The sequence below is a fragment of the Rousettus aegyptiacus genome, unplaced genomic scaffold, assembly GCF_014176215.1.
Source record: "Rousettus aegyptiacus isolate mRouAeg1 unplaced genomic scaffold, mRouAeg1.p scaffold_m13_p_3, whole genome shotgun sequence".
Taxonomy (NCBI): domain Eukaryota; kingdom Metazoa; phylum Chordata; class Mammalia; order Chiroptera; family Pteropodidae; genus Rousettus; species Rousettus aegyptiacus.
Window position 1 is genome coordinate 5588819 of NW_023416306.1, and position 25293 is coordinate 5614111.

Genomic DNA, 25293 nt, shown 5'->3' on the forward strand with positions numbered 1-25293 from the left:
CGTCAGGCGCGAACGCGGCGGCCAGGGCGCCGCCATCTTTTTGAGGGGAACCATGTCCGCGCCCTCACCCCTCCTCTCCCTGCTGCCGCCATGTTGCTTTGGGGCGGAAGTAGTGGAGCCGGGGCTCTGTTCCCGGGCTCTGTTCCCGTAAAGGGGTAAGGTCTGCTTTAACCTCTCTGCGGTCTTGGTAACAAGGCACAGTGAAGCGGCGGAGACATCGGGTAGTAGCTGGTGCCTGAGCGTCGCTACCGGTTAAGGTGCCCTGGCTTGGAGGCCCTGGTAACAGGTACGGACCTGGATTGTGCCAAAGTACTGGTAGCGTTTGGTGCTGCAGAGTTAGCAGAGTGGCTGCCCGCAGTGTCACTGGGAGCCCTCCGCGGGGATAAATTGCTGGTGCTTCTTGCTAACCTGTACTCCATGCTGGGCCTGTCTGTGTGCTGCCTGGAAAATTACTGCTTGGCTATCGCCCATGGGAACATAACATTCTAATAATAAGCTTTCCTTTTCTTCCCCCGCTTGGACAACCGACCTGTGGGTCGACAAGTAGTAAACAGAAGAAAAGTAGACCTTTGCGTTCAGCCAAAAATGAAGAATGGGGTTTAGGGCTTAAAAACCGTATACTTCTACATCTCGAGGCTGCTTAATTTGGGGTCTGTGCACCCCTGGCAGACCTAGCTGGCTGAATAAAGAGTATTTCCTATAACTCAGTGATTTTTGGTGGTCCGTGTGTCTTTCGGGGGCTGGCGGCTACAACATTTGGAGGCCCCAGCGAGATCTCAGACCCGACCAGCCTCGGAAGAGGTTGCTGTCCCTGTTACGGATTCAAAGGGGTGGCAAACCCGAGACGTTCCAGGGCCCTTGAATGCTGTGATGGGGTCAGGACAATCGTCAAGGACGCCACCTTTAGGACACTCTTTATTCCTGGTCCCATTGGGAATCTCCGAGGCCTCAACATCTGGATAAAAGGTACCTTTCTGTTTCTGTTGACCGGTCATCGGAGGTCCATGGAGAGACTGGACGCAGTCATATCTCCTGGACCGTGGCCAGGCCACAGGACGCCACCTGCTGTGCCCTGTTATCAGGTTCTGTCTATTGTCTTTGGTTTTGTCTAGGTTATAGGTGGCGGACTTCTCTGGGTCGATCTACACCCCAGTAATTGTTCTCATCTGAGTGTCTGTTTTGTGTTTTCTGTGCAAGAGATGAGAGAAGGCCCGAGTTCACAGAAGACACCCTTGAGGTGTCTCCTGTGACATTTCAAAGAAGGGTTTGTAGAGGGAGCTGACTATGGCATAAAGTTTTCTACAGGCAGACTAAGGACATTGTGTAAAGTCGAGTGGCCATCTTTTGGTGTAAACTGGCCTCCGGAGGGTTCTTTTGATGGGGGTTTGGTGAAGAATGTTTGGAAGATTGTCACAGGAGACCCGGGACATCCCGATCAGTTTCCCTACATTGAGCAATGTTTAAACCTTGTTCAGAAACCCCCTCCTTGGCTCTGCCGGTGTCCCCTTTCTCTAGGGGCACAAGTCTTATTTGTGGGCCCCCCGAAACATGCAACAACTGAATCTCCAAGACAGCCCAGTCCCTCAGTCCTCCAATCTCCACCGGAGGACAGTGACCTTCCCCCACCCTATAATCCAGGACAACACAGGCCAAATAGCACCGCCTCACCTCCTCTGACGCGGGCAGGTAACCCCTGTGGGCCTCCTGCTCCCGCTCCGGGCGGGGCACCAGCCGATACCACCACCCCAACCATTCTTTCCTTGCGAGAAGCACCACCCCAGGGTTATCACACAGACAGGCCCCCTTATGATTTACATGCCTTTCTCGATGAGTGACCTGCACAACTGGAAGGCACAGAATCCGCCTTTCTCCGAGAAACCCCAGGCATTAATGGGACTCTTAGAAAGTGTCTTTCAGACTCACTGCCCCACCTGGGACGATCACCAACAGCTTTTAATTACCCCGTTCACCGCGGAAGAACGCGGACACATTTGGACTGAAACAAAAGAGGAAGGGAGGAGAGTTGAGGAAGTGGGGGAACAGATTGAGGATGAATTTCCCTCCACTTGCCCAGACTGGGGACACGATTCTCAGGCAGGGAGAACGGCATTAAATCGGTGCCGCCAGATTCTAACTGGGGTAACAGGATGGCCGCTCGTCAGCCAACTAACCTTTCTAAGGCAACTGAAGTTATACAGGGACCTCAGGAATCCCCTAGAGTGTTTCTTGAACAAGGCGTACCCAGTAGACACCCCCATTGATCCTGAGGCCCCTGAGAATCAGCGGGCAATTAATACAGCCTTTGCTACTCAGGCAACCTCTGATATCCGGCGTAAATTACAAAAATTAGAAGGTTTTGCAAGGATGAACCTGTCCCAACTTGTCGAGATAGCCCAGAAGGTGTTCAACAACAGGGAAGCACCAGATGACCCCAAACCTATGGCTAAAATCCAAAACTACTGTCATCAACTCAGCCAATCTGTTACCAGACCCAGACCCCGAGACCCCCGTTCATGACTGCACAGATTTCACTGACGCTGTGTGTTCCTTGTGGCCAGACCTCAAAGACTCCCCTCCCTCTGCCTGAGGCCGATGAAGTTATGTTCACGGACGGGAGCAGCTTCATGCAGGAAGGAAGGAGGTATGCTGGGGCAGGGTGATAACTCTAACTGGCACCATGTGGTCACAAGCTCTTCCCCATAGGACTTCTGCTCAAAAGGCAGAACTCATCGCCCTCACTGAGGCACTAAGATGGGGAAAGGATGAGGCAGTCACAACATACACTGACAGCCGATACGCCTTTGCCACTGCACGTGGACACGGAGCCACCTACAAGGAAAGAGAGCTTCTGACTTCAGCTGGGAAGGACAGCAAGAACAAGGAGGAGATCTCAGCTTCACTTGAAGCCACATAGATGCCTAAGGCTCTTGCTATTGTTCATTGTAAAGGGCATCGAAAAGGGAATAGTCCTGAGGCTGAGGGAAACCGAGCCGATGCAGAGACAAGAACAGCGGCCACGAGGCCAGTGGGGCCCCCACCACATCTACCGACTGTTGTCCTTTACCCAGAACTGCCTCCGTCTCTGACCTATACAGCGGAAGAGAACATATATTTTCAAGATAAAGGAGCCACTAGGAACCAACAGGGGTGGTGAACGACCCCAGATGGAAAAACCTGGCTCTCACAGCCCTTGGAAGGACTCTCCTCCACCAACTACACCAGACCACACACCTAGGGCGAACTAAGATGCTCCCAGGTTTAGACCCCTTGTTAGAAGGGAGGAGAACCGCAGAGGAGATTGCCTCACGATGCCTGGCTGGTGCCCAAGTTGATCCAAAGAAGAGGAAGATAGAAGAACCTAGGCATAGGGAAAGAGGAACTTATCCGGGGGACCACAGGGAAGTCGGTTTCACCGAGTCTTTACAGGCCCTTCAAAGTGTACAGAAGGAGATTTGGTTCTGGGTTCATGCTGCCCACTCAGCCCTGGGGGATGGACTTCCCCATCAGTTTCAGCCTGAGCACTCTGTGTGGATCTGGAAGTTCACTTCCAAAGGACTAGAACCCAGATAGAAAGGACCTTTCACTGTCTACCTGATGACGCCCACTGCAGTTAAAGTAGACAGCATCCCATTACGGAGTCATTACTGCCACGTGAAGGCAGCACGAGAGTGGACAGTTCAGGAAGACGGACCCTTAAGACTAAGACTCAAGCATACATAAGTCTAATCCTCTCTTTCTTCCTTTTTTCCTCTTTAGCCCAGGCATTCAACCAGCCACAACCAAAACCAGAAAGAGCATTAATAACTCTACTAATGACAATACACAAGGTCTTAACTTAAATAGGACCACCCCATAGGACAAGATTGCTGGTTGTGCCTAAACCCAAAACCCCCTTACTATGTCGGGGTAGGAACGCCCCTAAATTTAACTGAGCTCAGCAGGCTAGAACTGCAAGTTGATTCACTAGCAGAAGTAGTCCTCCAACATAGAAGAGGTTTAGATTTATTATTTTTAGAACAAGATGGATTATGTATGGCTCTAGGTGAAACCTGTTGCTTCTATGCCAATAACTCTGGAATAATTAGAGAAAGCTTACTACTAGTACATAGAAATTTAGATGCCAGGGAAAAACAAAGACTAGAATCAAATAACTGGTTTCATAGATGTTCAATTGGTCCCCATGGCTAACAACCCTTCTATCTGCTATAGCAGGACATTTAATCCTCCTCCTCTTGTTAACTTTTGGTCCGTGTTTCCTCAATTTCTCGTTAGCATATATAAGGAAGAGAATTACTTCTATTAAACTGTTAGTATTACAAAATAGAGGCTATGAGCAAATTCCACATGAAGAATCAAGGATTTGATTTTCCGCTAAGGCCAGTGGTCAATGTGCTGGCTGGAAAATTACTGCTTGACTATCGCCCATGTGAACAGAGGTTATCACCCATGGGAACATAACAGTCTAACAATAAACTTTCTGCTTCGCTAACCCCGCCTGCACAACCGACCTGTAGGTTGACAGGTGATAAATAGAAAAAAAAATAGACCTTCGTGTTCAGACAGAATGAAGAATGGGGTTTAGGGCTTAAAAACCCTGTACCTCTACATTTTGGGGCTGCTTGATTTGGGGTCTGCGTACCCCTGGCAGACCCAGCTGGCTGAATAAAGAGTGCGTTTCCTATAACTCACTGATTTTTGGTGGTCCATGTGTCTGTTGGGGGCTGGTGGCTACAACATCTGCACCCACATCCCCTCCCCGCCCCGTAATTGTACCGGTGGGGAAGATGCAGCCTAAGGTAGCTCTGGCAAATTCTGGGCAGAGCCGGGGCCGGAACCAGATTGTGAACTCCAGCTCTGCGGCTCTGTGGATCGCGAGTCCTCAAAGTTCCCAGACTGATAATAGTAACAGCAACCAGTGATCCATACAATGACATACTGTGCAGACACTAAAACAATGTTCAGAATGCACTAATAGGAGACGACTTCCAAGATACTTTCGGTGGAGAAAGGAAGTGGCAAAAAGAAGAGTTGCTCGGTGCTAGCGTTTATGTAAACAAATGTGTGCGGGGTGGGGAGTTTCTGAGGGCGTTTGCACCAGTCCTCTGTGGGGATGCCCAAGAAGTTGTTAACAGTGGTTAACAGAGACAGGAGAACGGGGCCTGGGTACCCAGGGCAAGGGGGAAGAATTTATACCGTGTGCACAGGCTGGTCATTTTAAAAGTAGGATTAAGAAAAAGAAGGGCTTCCATCGATTAGGTGCTCAGCTGTTGCCTAGTTTCAGCCCTCCTACTGGGAAGTCTTACTTTTCCTTGTTATTAGAGGAGGAAACAGGCTCCAAAAGCTTAAGGACCTTAGCAATCCCTCAGCCAGCTAGCTAGTGGAGAAGCTGAAATTTTAGCCCTGGAGGATTTTGCACTAATGCCCACAGCTCTGGCTTATCCACTGCCTACTGAGAGGCCTTTTTGTTCTCAACTGCACAACACCCAGCGTGAGACCTGGCACACAGCAGGCATCCAGTAACTGCTTATTGGCTGTTTGTTGACTGAACAAGTGGGACAAACAGGTGACAACCTGAAGTGTAGAATGACAAAAGACAAATAGTGGAGGCCAGAGTCCAGGCTGGAGTCCGAGGCTTGCTCCCTCTCAGCCTTGAGGCTGTAGACCTGGCACGTCCTTCCCTGAGCCTCCATGTCCCCACCTATAAAGCTGACAACCACAACCCAAGTGGCTGACACTGAGTGCCCCCACCTTCCTGCTTTGTTTATTTCACTCAGATTAGCCCCATTTAAGTGAAACGCAGGGAAGTTATGAAAGTTGTCCAAAGGGGGTCCCCACAAGGTCTCACCGCCTTAGTTACTAGGAGAGATGGGTCTCAGTCTCTCCCTCAGCCTCCTGGGACCGTAGGCACTAATGATTTGGGGAACCTACTGTGTGCTAGTCGAGCTGCCAGAGGCTGAGGATCTGGTAGAGAACAGGACAGACATATAGATCCTGTCCTTGGAGTCTGGTAAGAGTGACAGAAACCCAGCAGTTAGCATCTGCGATGAGCACTGCAATGGGCAGAAACTCAGGCCTCGGGGGCACAGTGGAGGGAGCATCCGGCTCAACCCTAGGTGGAGTCAGAGAGGACTTCTCCAAGGAGATGACTTTTAATCTGTGATGGAAAGATGCATAGGATGTCTCAAAGGAGAAATGATGAGGCTGGAGGCCCAAGCGGAGACGCACTCATACCTGAAGGTAACCAGCATGATAGGAGACAATGCAGGTTAGAAACATTCGGTCTGGCTTTTGTATGAATCTCTCTTTCCTCCTGGAGAACAACTTCACATGGCAACATCTGTGGCTTCCCCTCCTCTGTACCACATGTAACCTTCCACATGTCCAAAGAGTAGGACTCCCTGATTTTCTAATCCAGGTGGGGGTGACAAAGGAACCAAGTGAGCTAAGAGCCATGAAGAAGTCCTTTACAGGAACCCCCACCGCCGCATTCATTCAGCCCCCAGAGTGGCAGCCAACTTGCAGATGCTGAAAGTCTGCCCATATGAATACAGGTGTCAGCACAGGAGGCTCCTTCCATCTTCCTTTGCTCACCTGGGTTCTCAGGTTGCCCACGTGCTGGGACATCTAGCTAGACATGACTCCTTCCTACTGTAGCCAGCATGCCTCAGTCACTCCAGTTGCAGCAGCAGAAGAATCACTCTATCCTAACAAGACGTGGGGCACTGCCAGCTTCCTGGAGAAATTCCCAGTCGCTCATCCTGCTTCCTCATTCTGGGACAGTGGTATGAGCCTTAAATTCACCACCGAGGCCCTTCTGTACGTTTCTAGGACCCTGGCTTTGGATAAGTCATTTCCCCGCTCTGAGCCTCAGTTCCTCTGTCTGTAAAACTGATGTGACTCTAATGTGCCTGCCAGGCACTAAATATATGGACATATATATATTTTCCCTCATGTGTAAAACTCTGCCCTAAAGAGTGAAATTTGGGGGTGGTTCCATAGCGTAATGGTTAGCACGTCTGCTTTTCACACAGAAGGTCCTGGGTTTGTGCCCCAAGTGGAGCCACAGACCATATGCCCCAGGTTCGCCAGGCCCTGGGTGAGCCAGGCCCCCGGAGTGCGCGCCATGAGCATATGGGGGAGACGCCCCACCTTCAGAGATCCAGTTCTTAAAAAAAATGGGAGACAGCAACATCCGTAGGTCAGGGGTGCAAAGAGGGGGAATTAAAGAGGCGGAGGGAGGAGGGAAGAGTGAGATTTCAGTTTTGGATCTGGGTTCTGTGCCAGGAGGAGTAAGGAGTGGTCTGCCTATTGGGTGTCCCACCCACCAAGAACTTCCGGTCTGGGCTCCAGAAGTCATTTATCCTTGGCCAGCTCCAAACCCAGGGGGAACTGCGCGTAAGTCAGTGTGCTCGTTAGAGCTCCCCAGACAGGCTGTCACTTCCCTCGGGACAGAACCATTGACTCTACAAGTTTTCACCAAACACTTGTCTTATAGGGACTCTGTTTTTAGATCCAAAAAAAAAAAAAAATCACGATTCATTATCTGACAGGACACTTTGTCGTCCTGCTTGGTTAACTAATTTGTATAGAAAGCCTTATAGATTTAAATATTAATAGTGCGCCGTGGGCCAGGACCTGTGCTTTCTGGGGATGGTTGCATTGTTATTGTCCGTATTGTACAGGCTGTAGTATGGCATGACCAAGGTCCCATACCTAGTTCAGAGTATAGCCGGGATCATTCTATGCCAATCCAAGGCCAAGCTTTCATCTTCTGTGATTGCTCGTGTAATAGGCTGGTCTTGCCTAGGTGTGCTACCCTGTCTCCAGGACCTTTCTCTAGAGGTGCCATGGTTGGTGTGTTCTCAGTAACTGGGAAGTTTCTGACATTCGGAGCTCAGGAATACCATACATCATTCAAGGCGCTGGATAAATTAGCCCAGTACAGAACTGACTCACCTCGAATATCAAGTGTACCACTGCTGAGAAACACTAAAAACAAACGTCCTCATTGCGTAATATTGGCTTAAGTGACCTAGGGTAAACCCGGAACTACCTTGCATGCCCTTTGCGAGCTGCCATACAGAGAGGAAGCTAGACAAGGGATGGCTCCCGCCCCCAAGGGCTGATAGTCTTCTGCAGGCAGGGGAGCTGATGGAGGAGGCACCAGCACCCGCCTCCTGAATGAGGGATTTTGGGGGAAAGAAGTTAGACTTTGGAAACAGGTGAACCAGGGTTTGAATCCCAGCTCAAGCTTCCTCGGCTTAGTGAGCGTGGTTCATTCTCCTTTTGGGAGATAATGGAAATGATTATGCCTTCTTTGTAGATTGTTGAGAAGATCAGAGAATTTAGCACAGGGTTCAGGCATGTAGTAGGTGCTCTCCAAGTTCAGAAAAGGGCCCGGGTGGACACAGGAAGCTTCAGAGAGGAGGCGGAGCCCGGGCTAAAGGGGATCAGATTGGAGGGCATGCCAGGCAGAAGAACAGCCTGAGCAGAGGTGGGCAACATCTATTCAAAAGCAAAGGATTTATACATTCAGAAGCAGAGAGAACATGGAAGCTGCAAAGTCTGGATTCAGGCCAGCTCCAAAGGCCAGGCTAAGGAGGCTTTGGACTTTATCTGGTATCAGTGCAGGCTGCTTGGCAAGACCTGTCCAACGGGAGATGGTAGCTGACCTGAGCCACCAGAATGTTGGTCACCGAAGCATTTCCCTAAGCATTTCATTCATCTGTGGGTCACCCACCAGCCGTGGTGCCTTCTGGCTGAGAGGGTGGCCAGTAGCTTCCCAAGCTGCTGGAGGTGTGTGTTGGGGGAGGACACTGACCGTTGGCCACTGGCCCCTGACCTGGCAGGAAGGGAGCCTGGGATCTCAAATGCCTGGGAAGCTGCCCCAGAAAGTGTCAGCTGATCTGGTGCATTTCATGTGGGTTTCACCTCCTGAGAGCTGCCACTGCCTCAGCTGCCTGCCTTGCAGCACTTCTCCACATACTGGTTTTTAAGTAACAATAATAATGATGACATTCGTTGAACGCAGGCTCTGCCGGGTACCATGCTAAGTGATTTCATGTGTTATCTCATTTGACTTCTCACTGCAGCCCTAGGAAGCAGATAATATTATTATTCTCATTTTAGAAGTTATTCTCAGAAAGGTTTAGTAATTTGTCAGAAGTCACACAGCTAATAAATGGCTTCTGCCCAAGGTCTGTGTGATTCCAGAGCTCCGGAACCTTGTTTTTTGTTTTTTGGTTTTTGGTTTTTGTTTTTTGGTCTTTTTTTGTGTTTTTTGTTTGTTTGTTTGTTTGTTTGTTTTAATCAAACTGTACAGTGTTTTCTCTGGAAACATCCTAATACACAAACATATAAATAATTCAGCACTCCTTGCTTTGTATGGTCCTGATAAGAACGAGTTTCAAGTACCACCACTTAAAGTTTAACTTTAGTTAACTTTTAGTTAAAAAGTTAACTTTTGTGTGTCAAAGGACACCAGTCCCTCAACCGTATGGTTCAAATTTCAGTTGTCGTGGTAAATGAACTATGAGTCGTTGCATAAAGTACTAACTTTGCTGCTGGTCCTTCAGTCCACAAATCGCTATGGAAAAACAGAAGTGGGTAAGTCGAGACCCAATCACGTCACTTCTTTCAAAGCCTGTCGTTGATTGGTCACCATGGATGTTATTCAGTTCCTATCCAGACAGCAAAGGTAATTGTGTTGCCTCCAGTCTCCTGGAGATAAACCCATGTGCCTCTTTACAAAAACGACCATCAAAAGAGAGGATGGGCCAACAAAGATGAAAGTGCCACAAAGAAATGCAGAGTGAAATTTAAATCAAATGTAAAAGGAGGAGTGATAAAAGAAACAGCCGCCCGTGGGAATGCGGATACCGCAGCAACTCACTGTTCCAGAAACTCTAGCTATGTAGCCAGAGAAACTTAGTGAAGGCAGATTTATCAGCATAAAAGACGAAAAGGATGAAGAGCACAAATCAGTCGCACTTAGCGTATTCACAATGTTGTGCAAACACCCACCAGCTCTCTGTAGCTTCAAACCTTTTTCATTACCCCAGAAAGAAAAACAACCCAGACTCGTTAAATAACCATTTCAGGCTCCTCCCTCCCATTCCCTCATAGCTACTAATCTGCTTTCTGTGGATTGACCTAATCCATAGATATATATACATATCATAGGAAAGTAATCATACAATTTCGCGCCTGGCTTCTTTCACTTACTGTAATGTTTTCGAGGTTCGTCCAAGTCGTAGCATGTGTCAGTATGTCTGTCGTTCCTCTTTAAGGCTGAGTAATATTTCATTGTGTGGATATACCACAACTCACCCCTCCATCCATTGAAGGACGTGTGGGTCGTTTCCGCCTTTTGACTATTATGAATAATGCTGCTATGACCATTCGTATACAAATGTCTATGGGAACATACGTTTTCATTTCTCTTCAGTATCTACCTAGGAGTGAATTTGCTAGATTCTAAGGTAATTCTATGTTTGGACTCCATCAAAATTTAAAACTTTTGTACATCAAAGGATATTTTTACGAATGTGATCAAGAGCATCCATTTTTATAGATGGAGTGAGGTAGAGGTCTAATTTCATTCTTTTGCATGTGGCTATCCAGTTGACATTATTTTTCCCCCATTGAATGGTCTTGGCAGCCGTGTCAACAATCAATTGGCCAGAGATGTTTGGGTTTATTTCTGGGCTCTCGGTTTTATTCCATTGGTCTATATGTCTTTCCTTATGCCAGTTCCACAGTGTTTTGACTACTGTAGCTTTGTAGTAAGTTTTAAAATCAACATGCATCTTTCATGTAACCTGAATATCTCCCTATGTCAGAATGGTAGGAGCGATCTCGTTCCTTTTAGTGGCTATACCCTTCCATCATCCAGGTAAATTGTAACGTGTTGAACTAGCCCCCAGCTGACAGACATTAGATCGTCCCCATTTCTTTTCTCTCACATATAATTCAATCGCCTTCCAAAGGTTACACGAATGAACCCTTAACCTGATGTTTTCCAAATCGTGGGTTATGACTTTTTAGTGCATTGTAGTATCAATTTGGTTGCTCTGAAGCGTCTTATTCTCTGCCTGAGAGGCAGGAAATAGTGTTTTATTTTAGTTTGTATTTTATTAATTATGATAAGGTTCAACGTCTTTTCAAGTTGATTGACCTTTTTTTTTTTCTTTTTTGCGAATTTATATCTTTTGCCCACTTTTTTCCTATTAAGATGTTGGTCTTTTGGCTTGTAAGAATCTTTTATCTACTAAGGCTCACTGTATTCAGATGGACCGGATACCTGTTTGTCTCCTTCATTAGATTGGACACCCCTCGAAGGAAAGGAAGGTATCCTACTCATCCTTGTCTACCTGGTGGCTAGCATAGTGCATAGCACATATCAGAAGTTCAGTAAATATTTGCTGAAGCAATGAAAAGGTGTGCACCTACTACAGGGCAGGCACTCTGCCAGGTACTGACGATAAGAAGATGAACAGAAGAGAGTCCTTGTTCTGAAGGCACTCGCGGTCCGATGGGAGACACAGACGTTCATTCTCCCATGCATCGAGTTTCTTGAGAAGCTTACTCTGTTTCAGGTGCATGATCTCTGCTGGAAGAGCCAGCCTGCTAGGATGAGAAAAATCCTAAAACTGTGACTCAGGTGACCTGGTCCCAGTGGAATCAGTTCCCCTCCCTGGTCATCAGTATCCCCATCCATAAAATGTGAGTGAGTGACTGGACCAAATTCTCTCATTTCCCACTGAGCACTCATCAGTTTATACTTCTTTGGCTCTTTCTGGAAGTGGAACTCAGCAGCCCAGGGGACCATCATGTCACTGTTCAGAGCCTCTCCTTGTCCCACAGTGGCAGTGGGGACAGGCTTTAGATCAGAGTCCTGAGTTCGAATTCTGGCTCTGCTGCTTGCTAGCTGTGGCCTTAAGTATATCACTTAGCCTCTCAATAGAACCTTTCTGTAGGATTAAAAGTGATGGAATCTTTAAGATGTTCGGCAGGCTGCCTGGCACAGAAAAAGCGTGCAGTAAATGAAAGGCCATTACCCTCGGGGTTATAGAGGGGTTGGCCAGGAAAGACCGCTTCCTAGGCCCTGTGGGGTAGGGGTGGGTGCGGCCTGGGAAAGGCTCCCCGGAGAGGCCCCCAAGTGCCTCTGAATGAGTCCAATGAGTCCAATGAGTCCCTGATGACAGCATCCAGGTGCCGATGAATGAGGTCCCTCCGGAGTTTCTTGGGTCAGCCCCAGTCAGTGGGAGAATCTAGCCCGGGAGGCTGGGAGTCCCGCCTTGAGATGCTCCTGCACCAGTACACCCCCCGGTGTGGGCCTCCTCTATAAAGTGAGGCCTAGGTCCCCTCCCGAGACTTGAAGGTCTTGGGCCCAAATGCGTGGAGCCCTCAGGCCAGAGAGCCCAAAGGGCTGGCTCTGCATTTCCCATACTGGCATCTTCAGGAACAACAAGCCCACAGCAGCTAGTCCTTGCTTGTTAATGTGGTCTCGAGAACCTGGTGGCGGTGTTGCTGGGTGAGGTCAGCCCACGGTGGCCGCCTGTGCCCCACTTGCCCTCGACTGGGACCCCCAAAGGCTTCTTCCTCCCCTTCAAATTCCTGAAAACTGCTTCCACTACGCCTTCATGTTCACAGACACAGGCAGAGATGTGTGTACGTGCTCAAGTGCAAACATTCATATTTGCACGTGAAGTCACAACCACACACATTCACCACGTTCGGGGTCATGTTATGACTCATGGGCCCCTTTCTCCGTTAAAAAATAAATAAAATTATATTTTACAACTGTGTTGGTATAAAGAATGAATATCATTCATGATTATACATTCATTATTATGCATCCTCCTAGGAGCAGTACTTAAGACTCGCGGACTGGAGCAGGTGCCCATAGTGCCCCCTAGAGCAGCCCCCGGCCCCAAACACCCACTTCTTTTTCAGGGCTGGAGCCTGACCCCTTGTAGAGGAGAGAGGAAGGTAGAAAGGTTGGAAGGAAAAGTCTCAAACTGCAGCGCAGTTCTCAGAAAGTTCCAGCAACAGCCTACCTCCCCGTCTTTCAGGCACTGGCTGGGAGCTGCAGCCTTGGTGCCAAGGACCCGGGATGGGTTCTGAGCGCATATGTCCCCCTAGTCAGGCCCCTGGCGTCCGAGAGACACATTCACACGGCCACCGCATGGGCACTGCCTTCCCCCGCCCCCCACAAACCTTGGCAATTTTTAAAAACAACTTTGTTGAGATATAACAATGCACATACCATGTAATTCAACCATTTAAAGTGAACCATTCGGCGGTTTTCAGTATATTTGCATTTGTGCGACCATCACCACAATCTCATTTTAGAACATTTTTGTCACACCAAGAAGATGCCCCCCACCGATTAGCAGTCACTCCTCATGCCCACCGCCCTCACCCTCCTCCCAGGCCGAGGCAACCGCTCACTGACCTGTCTCCATAGATTTGCCTGTTTCACATAAATGGAATCATAACTCGTGGTCTTTTGCGACCGGCTTCTTTCACTTAGCATAATGTTTTCAAGGTTCGTCCACATCGTGGCCTGTGTCAGGACTTCATCCCATCTTATCGTCAAATGATATTCCACCTTGAAGATTAACTACACTTGGTTAATAAACCACAAATCCACCAACTGATTGGGCATTTAGGTTGTCTCCATGTTTCTGGCTATTTCGAATAATGCTACAAGTTTTTATGAGCATGTTTTTTCATTTCTCTTGGATAGATATCTAGGAGCGGAATTGCTGGGTCATACGTAACTCTAGATTTGACATTCTGAGGAACTTCTAGAGTGTTTTCTACCACAGCTGTACCATTTTGCATTCCTGGAAGCAGTGTACAAGGGTTCCAAGATCTCGACATCCTTGAAATACTTTGTAATTATCCATCTTCTTTGTGATAGCTATCCTAGTGGATGCAAAGTGGTAGCATCTCCCAAATGACTAATGACATCAAGCGTATTTTCATGTGCTTATTAGCCATTTATATATCTTTGGAGAAACTCATATTTATGATTTGAAAATATTTTCTCCCATACCACAGGTTGTCTTTTTGCTTTTTTGACAGTATCATTTGAGGTGCAAAGATGGTTTTTTTGGTTATTGCTTGTACTTCTGGTCTTGCGTATAAGAAACCATCTTGTCTAACTCACAGTCACAAAGATTTAATCCCGTGTTCATCTAGGAGTTTTATCATTTTAGCTTTTACATTGAGGTCTATTTTGAGTTAATTTTTGCTGATGGTGTGAGGTAGGGGTCCAAATTTTTCCTTTTGCATGTGGATATCCAGTTGTCCCAGCACCATTTGTGGAAAAGACTATTCTTTTCTCACTGACTTTTCTCGGCACCCTTGTCAAATATCATCGGTGTAAGAGTTTATCGCTGGAGTCTCAGTTCTATTCCGTTGATTTCTATGTCTCTCCTAATACCTAAACCACAGATTCTTGGTTCCTATAGCTTTCTTAGGAAGCTTTGAAATTGCGCAGTGAGTCCTCCAATGCTTTTCTTCTTGTTCAAGGCATTCGCTCTTTAAATTTATGTCTGTTAAGCCTCTTTTAATCTGCAGCGCCTCCCACCTTTCTTCCCCCTAGTATTTTATGTGTTGAAGAAACAGGGTCATTTGTTGTATAGAGGTTCCATCAGTCTAAACCTGTCGATTGCGTCTCTGTGGCGTCATTTAACATGTTCCTCCGTCCCTTATATTTTAATGATCCAAAGTCTTCAGCGGGCGTAGATTTGGTCATGGCACAGGAATAATTCGCAGTTGGCGTGTGTGTTTCTGGAATCAGAACATGATGTAGCGTTGACTCTGATGTTAGGGGCTGTTTATGATCTTTACCTCGATCACTTTTTTTTCATTAGAGATGGTTTACATTTTTAAAAGGTCGCCCTGGTTGCTGGGGCAGGGGAGGGATCTCAGGGTGGTTTTGAGGAGTGAGGGGTAATCCTGTAACAAAGCACTTACTGCCATGCCTGGGCACGCAGTAGGCACTTGGTAAATAGTAGCCCTTATCATCATTGTTGTTATTAAAACTGTGTGTTGTGGGGGGGGGGCCCAAATCCTCAGCTCGGAGCCATTTTCTGGCCAGGGTGTTCTACTCCCTTCTCTTCTGCCGCTGGAGGAGAAGTCATCACTGGCCCATGGCTCTAGGAGGCATGTTCAGGAAAGCAGCAGCCATCTCTTTGCACCTGGTGGGGCTCCTCCAGAGAAAGAAGGCTGGAGCTTCAGTCAACCGCTGCTTGCACCAGACTGTAAGTGCCCTCTGCCGCCTACATGACTCAGCGCCCCAGGGATCTGGTTTGGCCCTGGCTTCAAATCTGTGCATGAGCCCTCTCTTTCGAGAAGCCTTCCCTTACTGCAACCCTGATGTAGGTCCGTCCCTTGCCCTTGCCTCTAAATCTAGAACTTGTAACTCTGCATCTGAATGGTGTGCTTGGTGCTGCTGCCCCGCCATCATCCCGTGCCCTTCCCGTGTTTGATGCATTGTTGCGGCTCAATAAATGTTTGTGTAAAAGCCCAAGAACGGGCACTGTTTCCTCCCTCAAGTACTGTGTGACATACTGGAAGGTCACTCCTTTGAGCACCCCCAGTTTCTGGGGTCCTCCATCATTGTATCTCCTTCCTAAGCTCATTCATCTCCTGTATTCTCACCTGAGCTCCTCTACTCCCTCACACCCCAACCCACCTCAAACTTCCCCCACTCCAGCTCCTCTTTCCCTCCCCACCACTGCTCTTGATTCATATTTGCTTTATTTTATTTATTTACCTACTTTTTTTAGGTGAGGCAACCCTTGGCTGACCTCACAGATTGCAAGGACCTTGCCAACTTACAATCTCTTCGTTTTTTATTTTTTTATGACTACAGCACCTGGTCTTCCTGGGTGGTCTCCCATCCAAGTACTAACCAGGCCTGACCCTGCTTAGCTTCCAAGCTCAGACAGGATCGGGCTTGTTCAGGGTAGCACAGCCGTAGTATTTGCTTTATTTTTGATGAATCCATAATTTGAAAGTAGTTTCTTCTATCACTGAACCCATGATGCCATCGATCCTGAGATGCACTGTTGTTTTTTGGACTAGTAAAGGGAGGAAGTACCAATTAAACTCATAGTATAGATTGTGAGACACGTCGGAATTCAGAGAAAGCGCAATGCAAAAAAAAAACAAAAAAACCCCACATTATTAGAATGAATTGAGTATGGTTTGATCTCTGTACAAACAACTTGGAAACAGAAAGGCACACATGTGAAATTAAATTTCTTATAATCCCATCATTCAGAGAGAAAATTTGTTAACATTTTGGTATATTTCTTTCCATTTTTTAAAATTCATATATAGTCATAGAAAAAATGTATGTATATACCAATATATATTAGGGTATATTTTTTACAAAATGTAATCATACTTTACACACTGTTTTGTAGCGTGGTTTATTGATATCGGTATATCACATTGATAAATAGTCTCCTTTTGAAATGTGATTTTTCTCCCACATTTTTTAACCATAAAAATAAAACATTTATTTTAGGAAACTCAGAAAAGAAAACTATAAGGAAGAAAAGAAAAAAATATTTGTTAACTGACTAACCGAAGATAATCACCACCAACTAACATTTTGGCGATAACGTAATTTTCCTTGGGAGGGATCACCCTCATTTTAAACTATCTTGACATGTACCGAGTGCCAGGCATGGTGATTGGTGTCAGAGATTCAGTGAGGGGACAGGGTTCCCAAGGTCGGCAAAGTATCCGCTAGGCACCAGGCCCCGTGCTGGGTTCTGTTCAAACTGCTCACATTGGCAGGACTCCCAGGCTATGTAAAAACCTGACCTTTATACATACGGTCTGCAGACCCTTCCAGGCAGGGATCTGGTGTCGGCGGCCCCGCTATTGCTGCCACCCTGACCAGGATCCTGTCCAGGTACCTGTCCAGCTCCTCCACTGACCTTGGGCAGGTCCCTGAATGTCTCTGGGCCTCGTGTTTTCATGTATAGAGAGAGATTATCATGGCACCTCTGATAGGGGTGCCGTGAGGACAGAGCAAGACCATGAGAAACAGTAAAGATTCACTCTTAGCCACGGCAGGGGGCTGCAGAGGACGTTAGAGGCCTGGCTCTGCTACTGTCAGCCATCTGAGACTCACAGCCCCACAGAGAGTCCATGAAGCCCATGCTCTTATTATACCGATGGGGAGACTGAGGCTAGGAGGAGCAAAATCACCTGGCCAGTTCACCTAGCCAAGGCAGGCTTAGGACTTGAGTTAGGCCTGGCCAGTGTCTGCACACCTATGGACGAGGGAGTAGCTGGAAGGAACGCTGGGGCGGTGAGTGACAAGTCACTGGAGGAGTGGGGAGGAGCCAGGCAGAGTCCGGCAAGGACAGGCGAGGGTGCAGGCTCTTCCAGAAAAAAGCTGCCTCCTGTCCAAGGCAGCCAGCTATGGCACCCGCGCCACTCCGACCTTCTGCTTGTTCTATCTCCAGCTCACCATGGCCAAACAGGTGCAGGCTCGAAGGCTGGACGGGATCGGCCAAAACCTATGGTGAGCTGGGCAGGGCCAGGGAGGTGTGTGGGTGTCCCCTCAGGCATGGGGTACAGGACAGGGCTGGTGGTCCCTGGGTTTGCAGAAATTCAGTGGCAATCAGATCTGTAGCCACAGTCCATGAGAGGCGAGACTCAAAAGCCCCAGGCTCGGATTCTAATCTCAGTCAGCTTCAGCCCTGCTCGGCCAGTGCCGGCACTGTGGCCGGCGACACACCTGCCCTGAGCCTCAGCTCCTCAGCTGCAAAACGAAGATAATTATATTTCCCTGAAGGGCCTTGGGAGAACAAGGTGGTACTGGATGATAGCGAGAGCCATTACCTGGGCACAGGCTAAGGGCTTTCCAGGGACTGTTTTATTTCACGCTTAGTACAGAGCAAGCTGATCTAAGAGGGTAAGATACAGGCAGCTCTTCACTGCACATTTGTCAAAGTTAATTTCTTCATCAACTATTCCAGATATGGAAGGAGTATGTGCCCGCTGTTACTAGTGATCGTATAAATGCAATGGGAAGATGCATGAGAAAGATTTAATGATTTTCTCAATCCACCCAAAATTTGCCCAGGGGCATAGAGACACCTCTATACTTAAAAAAAAAATAAAAAAAAATAAAGTTGACTGTTTTCACAAAACACAGGACAACTTTACTTTCAAATTCCCCTCCTGTGTGTCTTTTCCTTCAATGATCCATGAGGTTTGGGGCAGGGAGCCAGGCCCAAATGCCCCAGAGATTTTGGCTGCGCTCTAGGTTGGGCCTTCAGGGTCCTGATCCTCAGGCTGCCACTCTGTCCTCTCTGTGAAGCAGGCTCAGGCTAGGCAGTCTGGTGTCAGGGAATGACTAGGAGACAGGCTGGGAGAGGCATCGAGACTGTTTCCTGACTCACAGATCTGGCAGACTCGCGAATCCAACACCCCATTTGTACAGAAGGGGAGACTGAGGCCAGGAGAGGTTAAGTGTCATGCAGAGGCAGGGCAGAACAGGAGAGGGCCTAGGAAGAAGGCATGGGACAGGAGGGGAGTATCGGGAGGGATGAGGGCCACGAGAGTCAGGGCAAAAGCGTGCCCCGGGTTCCTGCTGACCCCAGGGTGGTGCCTGATCTAGAGGACAGCCAGCGCCTGTAGGGCGTTGAGCCTGGCTCCCTGTCCCAATCCCCATTGCCATCCCTACCTGATTTTGTACCTCAGCTCCACCCTTAGCTGGTATGTGACTCTTGGGAGGTCAGTGGCCTCTCTAAGACTCAGCAACTTCTGTGTCTTCAAGGGCGTTTCGAGCTCTGGGGAGCAAATAACCAAACTCCATTCAGCCAAGCCTGACTGCCCCCAACCAACCTGGAACCACATCCCAACCTCCTCGCCCAGCCTGGTAGCCTCTCTCCCAGTTTCCCTGAAGAGGTGGCCACCAGACAGTCTCAGAAGAAAGGGGGCCAGAGATGGCAGATGGCAGAGCTGGCGGGGCTCTGGTCTGTCCAGGGTCATGGTCCAGAGCATAAACTTTGCTTCAGACAGCTGTGCCATGCCCTGACTGGATAACTCCCTCTGAACCTCAGCTTCTCCATTCTGCCTGTGAAATAGGGTGTCCGACGGGTATTCCTAAAGAATCTGGTAGGGCAGGCTAGCCCAGGAGTGGAACTACTATAGCCAATCAACCAGAAGGATAATGTTAATTCTTTGTGCGCTATAAGGTTTGTGATGTAAACATGATTTTTTCCTATGAGTTGTGGTTAAAAAGTCAGAAAGTTAGAAACCCCCAGCTGAGATGTGATTGGCACAGTGCCCGGGCCACGTAATTGCAAAGCATGGGGCCAGTCATGACCCTGACACAGATCTTTGGACCAGGGCGGATGCTGATAGTTCAGTTTTTCTAGAACAAGCCCAGTGCATTGCTCACCCTGTACTGGAAGCAAGCAGAAGTCCAGGTCAGGGTAAAGAGGTGGACAGTGACAACTCTCCTTTGTTGCCCAGGTTGGAGTTCGCTGAACTGGCCAGTAAGAATGATGTCGTGAACTTGGGACAAGGCTTCCCCAACTTCCCACCCCCAGACTTCGTGTTGGAAGCCTTTCAGCACGCCATCAGTGGAGACTTCATGCTCAACCAGTACACCATGGGATTTGTGAGTCTCCCAGCCCAGTGTTGGACTGTGGTTCGTGGAGGCACACACTCTGTCTGGGCCCTCTCCCCCACGTCCCAGTCCTGGGCACAGAACAGGCCTGGCAGCAAGCATTGTCAGGAGCTGACTTTGCCCCAGGCCTACTGCTGGAAGTTGCTAGAATTGCCCGGGTGTAGCTGAGTAGGAGAGCAGGCCTAGGCTGAGCCAGGTGGCTGATCCCCGCTGTCCTGGCAGGGTTACCCACCACTGACAAACATCCTGGCAAGTTTCTTTGGGAAACTGCTGGGACAGGAGATAGACCCGCTCAAGAACGTCCTGGTGACCGTGGGTGCCTACGGAGCCCTGTTCACAGCCTTCCAGGCCCTGGTGGATGAAGGAGATGAGGTGAGTGGGTGGGGCTTGGGCCGGGTCGGGGTAAGGGGTCAGGGCAGTCCTGACCCCAGCTAATCCGACCCTTGTACCAGGTCATCCTCATCGAACCCTTTTTTGACTGTTACAAGCCCATGACGTTGATGGCGGGGGGTCGTCCTGTATTTGTGTCCCTGAAGCCGGTAAGGATCCTGGTTGGGGTGTCAGTGGGCAGACGGGTCTAAGGAATGTGCTGTGTTGGACCCCAGGAGGTAGGAAAGAGGGAAAGAAGCGAAGGAGCCCAGTTTCTCCTGGGGGTGGCGGGGTGAGGGGGTGGGGAGTGTCCAGAGCCCCAGAGTGGAGAGGGTAGGGAACAGATCCCTGGGGAGAGGAGGGCAAAGTCACTAGCATTGAATGTCAGGCAGTAAGTACTGACGCTGCCTCCCACCTCCTCTCACAGACCCCCACCCAGGATGGGGAACTAGATTCCAGCAACAACTGGCGGCTGGACCCCGAGGAGCTGGCGAGCAAGTTCACATCTCGAACCAAAGCCCTAGTCCTCAACACACCCAACAACCCCCTGGGGAAGGTACCTGGTAGACCTCCTTCCGAGGACCCCTCCAGACTGGGTTCAAGTACCCCCTCTGTTACTGATTTGCTGCCTTCGGGCCTCAGTTTCTTCATCTGTGAAGTGGGAGGGCTACCTGCGATGAGCTCTGAGGACCGAGGCTCTCCGAGGTCCCAGGGACAGGCACAGCGATCCTCAGGGAAGGGCTGGCGGTGGGTCCGGCTGGGCGCCGCCACTACTGACTTCCCCACGGGACAGCGACTTCACCTCCCGGAGTGTCATGCGAACACGACAAAACCGATGCGAAGGGAAACCCAGTCCTCCTCCTGCGTGTATCCCGTCCCCTCACGTGACTTCCTCCTGCGTGTATCCCGTCCCCTCACGTGACTTCCTCCTGCGTGTATCCCGTCCCCTCACGTGACTTCCTCCTGCGTGTATCCCGTCCCCTCACGTGACTCCCACACACACGGCACTTCCGACGCCAGATCGGTGCGCGTTTCCCCCACACCGCGCAGCTCTGCATCCTGCAATGTAACTCAATTTAACTCAGCTCTGACTCTGTCTTCCCGGAGATAGCATCGGATCCCATAGGTTAAGGGCTCAGTCCTACACGACTACCCCCACCTCCATTTCAGATGCCAGTCACAAGTCCAGATTGTCACCAATCGGCTATAAATCTGAGCTTCCGCAACCCTTTCCTCAGGTTCGGTTCATTTGCTAGAGTGACGGACAAAACTCAGAGAAACACTTATTTCCTCGACTTGTTTCTTAAAGAACATGATAAAGGATTCCGATGAACAGCTAGATGAAGAGAGAATACTGTGAGGTCTTGCAAGGTCCCAAGTTCAGGAGCTTCTGTCCCCAGGGAGTTGGGGTGAATCACCCTCCAGGTAGATGTGTTTACCAAATCCTGTACTATTGGGATTTAATGGAGATGTCCTCACATAGGTATGATCAATCATTAACTCCCTTTCCAGCTCCTCTCCCATCTATAGGAAAGGAAGGGGGTGGAGTTGAAAAGTCCCGGCTTCTGATCATGGCTGGGTCTTTCTGGTGACCAGCCCCCTCTAGAAACTTTTCAGGAGCCCATCCAGAGTCACCTCATTAGAACAAAAGATGTCCCTAGTGCTCTTATCCCTTAGGAATTTACAAGAGTTTCAGGAGCTTTGCACTGAGAACCGGGGACAGAGGCCAGTGGATATATTTTCCATTATCTCACGACTGACCTCACATGGTCAATAGTGTGGGGATTCAATAGGATGGAGCAGGAAAGCCCTTGGCTCTGGGTTTGGCCGCGTTCTTTTCTCTCTCTGAGCCAGCCTCCGTGTTTGGGGACGGTCCCTGCAGGTGTTCTCCCGGGCAGAGCTGGAGCTGCTGGCCAGCCTGTGCCAGCAGCATGACGTGGTGTGCATCGCCGATGAGGTCTACCAGTGGCTGGTCTACGACGGGCACCAACACGTCAGCATTGGTGAGCCCAGGGAACCAGGCTGCCCTGTGCCCTGAGACATTTGTGCCAGGGTCTTGAGCGCAATCTGGGAATCGGCGCAGGCCCAGTGATTAGGACCAAAGGGTTTGGAGCCATACAGGTAGTGTGACCTGGGACAGTGACTTCATTTCACAAGGAACAGGAGAGCACAATGGTACCTGCCTCCAAGGTTGTCATGAAGATGGGCTGAAATAAGTCCTGTAAATAGGTTAGCACTTAGTGGGGTTCCGAGTGTTGAGAGCTTGAGTGCCTGCTGGGGTCCAGCCGCCACCCCTCCCTGGCTCCCTACCCCCATCTCAATAGCTGCTCTCTTTGGCCTTGGGCAGCCAGCCTCCCTGGCATGTGGGAACGCACCCTGACCATCGGCAGTGCTGGCAAGGCCTTTAGCGTCACCGGCTGGAAGGTGAGTTGATGAGATTGGGGGTAACCTTCCCTGACCATGACCTTGACAGAAAAGGTGGCCTGGGAGTTAAGGAAGCACTCGGTCAGGCTCTGAAGGGCCTCAAGCTTGCCTGTGTCCTGGTCTAGGTGGGCTGGGTCCTAGGCCCGGACAGGCTCATGAGGTACCTGCACATCGTGCATCAGAATTCCGTCTATCACTGTCCCACGCAGACCCAGGTGAGGAGGGGCAGAGGACTGTGCCGCAGGGGAGGGGGAAGGCCACCAGAGGAGCCCAGGCTGGCTCCGGGGTCAGGTCATGCCTGACCTGCTTGCCCCTCCACCCTCCCCAGGCCGCAGTAGCCCAGTGCTTTCAGCGGGAGCAGCTGCATTTCGGCCAGCCCAGCAGCTACTTCGTGCAGTTCCCACTGTCTTTACGGACCAACCGTGAACACATGATCCGAAGCCTACAGTCCGTGGGCCTGAAGCCCATAGTCCCCCAGGGCAGCTACTTCCTCATCACAGACATCTCACACTTCAGTGCGTGGGACTGGCCGGGCTGGACAGGGCTTAAGGAGGCTGGAGGCTACCCAGGGTTCAGCATGGCCTCTGTCCCACAGAAAGCAAGATGCCTGACTTGCCTGGGGCTGTGGACGAACCCTATGACAGACGCTTCGTCAAGTGGATGATCAGGAATAAGGTGGGCTGGGCCTCTGCTAGGGCCCCTGCGAATGGTTTTATAGGTTGGGTACTGCTCAGTGGTGCCCAGCCAAGGGGTTGCTGGGCCAGAATCCAGCCCAACCTCTCTGATGAGCACTGGTACAGAGCTGCATCCATTTCAAGGATTGGGGAGCTTGTTTTTAATTGATGCCATGTGGGCTGGCAGGAATTCCTGTCCTCTTAGGACCTCAGTCTTGCCATCCACACAATGAGGAGCTGGCCAATTAACTCTGTTTTGGGCTTCTTTTCCTCTGACCTTGACATGGCACAGGAAGGTGCCACATTGAAGGTGACTTTCCTTCTCCCACCTCATCGTGGACCCTCTGTCCCCCAAAGCCTAGGCCTGGGACCCTATTGAGACATGGGTTTCCTCTCCCCCAGGGCTTGGTGGCCATCCCGGTCTCCTACATGTGTAGCGTGCCACATCAGAAGCACTTTGACAACTATATCCGCTTCTGTTTTGTGAAGGTGAGAGCCAAGGCTGGGGAGGGAAGACCTCCCCAAGGAGGCCACCCGGTGGGTGTGGGGAGAGAGGTAGGACTAATCTGTGTTGGTGCAGGATGAGTCCACACTCCAGGTCATGGACAAGAAGCTGCAGGAGTGGAAAGATGAACTTGAGGCCTGATGTCGCCCCCTCGGCCCTTCCTCACCTGGGTGGTCCCTGCACAGTTCTGTCTTTGTCCAGAACTGTGGACCCCTTCTCTGTAATGTGGATGTCCCCAAAGAAGAACCCTCCTTCTTAGTCTCTTAGAGCAGTCAGGAGCAACTCCCACAGTGCCTACAATACTTTTTTTGGAGGTGAGGGAAGCCTGACCTGGGCCTCTCCTTCCCCCTCCCTCGGTCAAGTTGTAGAGTCTCGGGGCTCCTCTGAGCTCCCCATACTTGGCTGGGACTCAGCAGGCAGAGTCTGACAGTGTACTGATCTTGAGTCCAAGCCCTGACCCTAGCCAAGGCTCAGACATCCCTCCCTTTCCTTATCTAAACTTGACCTAGGAAAGTTACCTTAAGGTTTGAGTCCTCAAGTCAGTACTTTTTGCCTACAATAAATTGTAAGTTATTTGAACACTTATTAACTTCACTCTGCTTCTCACTCTGGTGCTGATTGCTGAGGAAACTTGGTTAGAATAGAAGGCATGTCCGTGAACCTCAGATGCTAGGCCCTTTGTACATCTTATTCTGTGAAGTAAAACCAAGCCCCAGAGAAGGTCAGGGACTTGGGACTTGTCCGAAGTCACATGGTAAGTTAATGGTAAAACCAGGCCTAGAAGCCAGAGCTCAGATGGTATGTTACTGGTGCTAGGTGTGTTTGTGTGTGTGTGTGTGTGTGTGTGTGTGTGTGTGTGTGTGTGTGTGTAGAGGAGATGGGGGCCTCTGAGTGTCTGACAGGGAAGACACAGTCTCATCCCACAGGGGTCAGAGTTCAGGCCAGGAGAGCCAAGGGTTACACAATTAGAAGGGGAAGGAAGTAGCTAATGCTTATTGTGCACCCCTGCGTGCCAGGCACTTAGGTGCCCATCATCTTATTAAACAACTGCCTGAGGCAGAGCTACTCTCCATTTTACAAATGAGGGAACTGCTTTGGAGGTGAGGTCATTGCTCAAGGCCATCAAGCTGGCAAAGACAGAGTGGGATCTGATGGAGGGGGTGTCCCACTGGAAAGCAATGACAGCTCCTAAGTTCATTTGGAGGGTGGTGCTGGGGACTCGCATTTGCATAGCAAGCCCATGGGTTTTGTTTATATCATCCACTTAACTGGGACGCTAATAGGAACATATGGTATGATAAAATCTATTTGGTCTTTGTCACTGGTTCCTGGCACAAAGCTCCTTAAAACCTTGGAATTTCCAGAGCATTAGGAGTGTCTTTAATTGTTCATAATGAGCCCCTTCGAGCATGTGATTAGAAGTCAGAACTTTCGGCCCCAAACCCAGGTCCCCGGGGATGGGGAAGGGACTGGGCATTGAGTTTTGTTACCTGGCCAGTGATTTAATCAATCATGCATTTGTAACTGGGCTGGTGAACACACTGATATGGCACATCCAGAGATGGCGTACAAGCCCTGCACCCCCACCCCCACCCCAAGACCTTACTCTATGTATCTCTTCCATTTGGCCATTCCTGAGT

At 49.6% G+C, this 25293-nt stretch overlaps 1 protein-coding gene and 1 pseudogene across 3 annotated transcripts; one reads left to right on the plus strand and one right to left on the minus strand.

The window, feature by feature from the left end:
- Positions 1-94: 94 nt before the first annotated feature.
- On the plus strand, positions 95-24247 carry KYAT1 (kynurenine aminotransferase 1). 3 transcript variants are annotated; one of them, XM_016133769.2, is made up of 14 exons: positions 96-286; positions 15094-15278; positions 17505-17563; positions 19525-19672; positions 19904-20053; positions 20134-20220; positions 20478-20606; positions 21933-22053; positions 22398-22474; positions 22600-22689; positions 22803-22989; positions 23070-23149; positions 23551-23637; positions 23729-24247. In XM_016133769.2, the coding sequence occupies exons 2-14, from the start codon at positions 15168-15170 to the stop codon at positions 23792-23794; spliced, it is 1392 nt and encodes a 463-aa protein (XP_015989255.2). In that variant the 5' UTR covers positions 96-286; positions 15094-15167; the 3' UTR covers positions 23795-24247. The 3 variants fall into 3 exon arrangements, with proteins under 3 accessions (XP_015989256.1, XP_036074171.1, XP_015989255.2); XM_016133770.2 differs by lacking the exon at positions 15094-15278 and having other exon boundaries at positions 95-286; positions 23729-23811; XM_036218278.1 differs by lacking the exons at positions 15094-15278; positions 17505-17563 and having other exon boundaries at positions 95-286.
- Positions 15884-16002, minus strand: LOC118601221 (annotated as a pseudogene).
- Positions 24248-25293: the final 1046 nt, after the last annotated feature.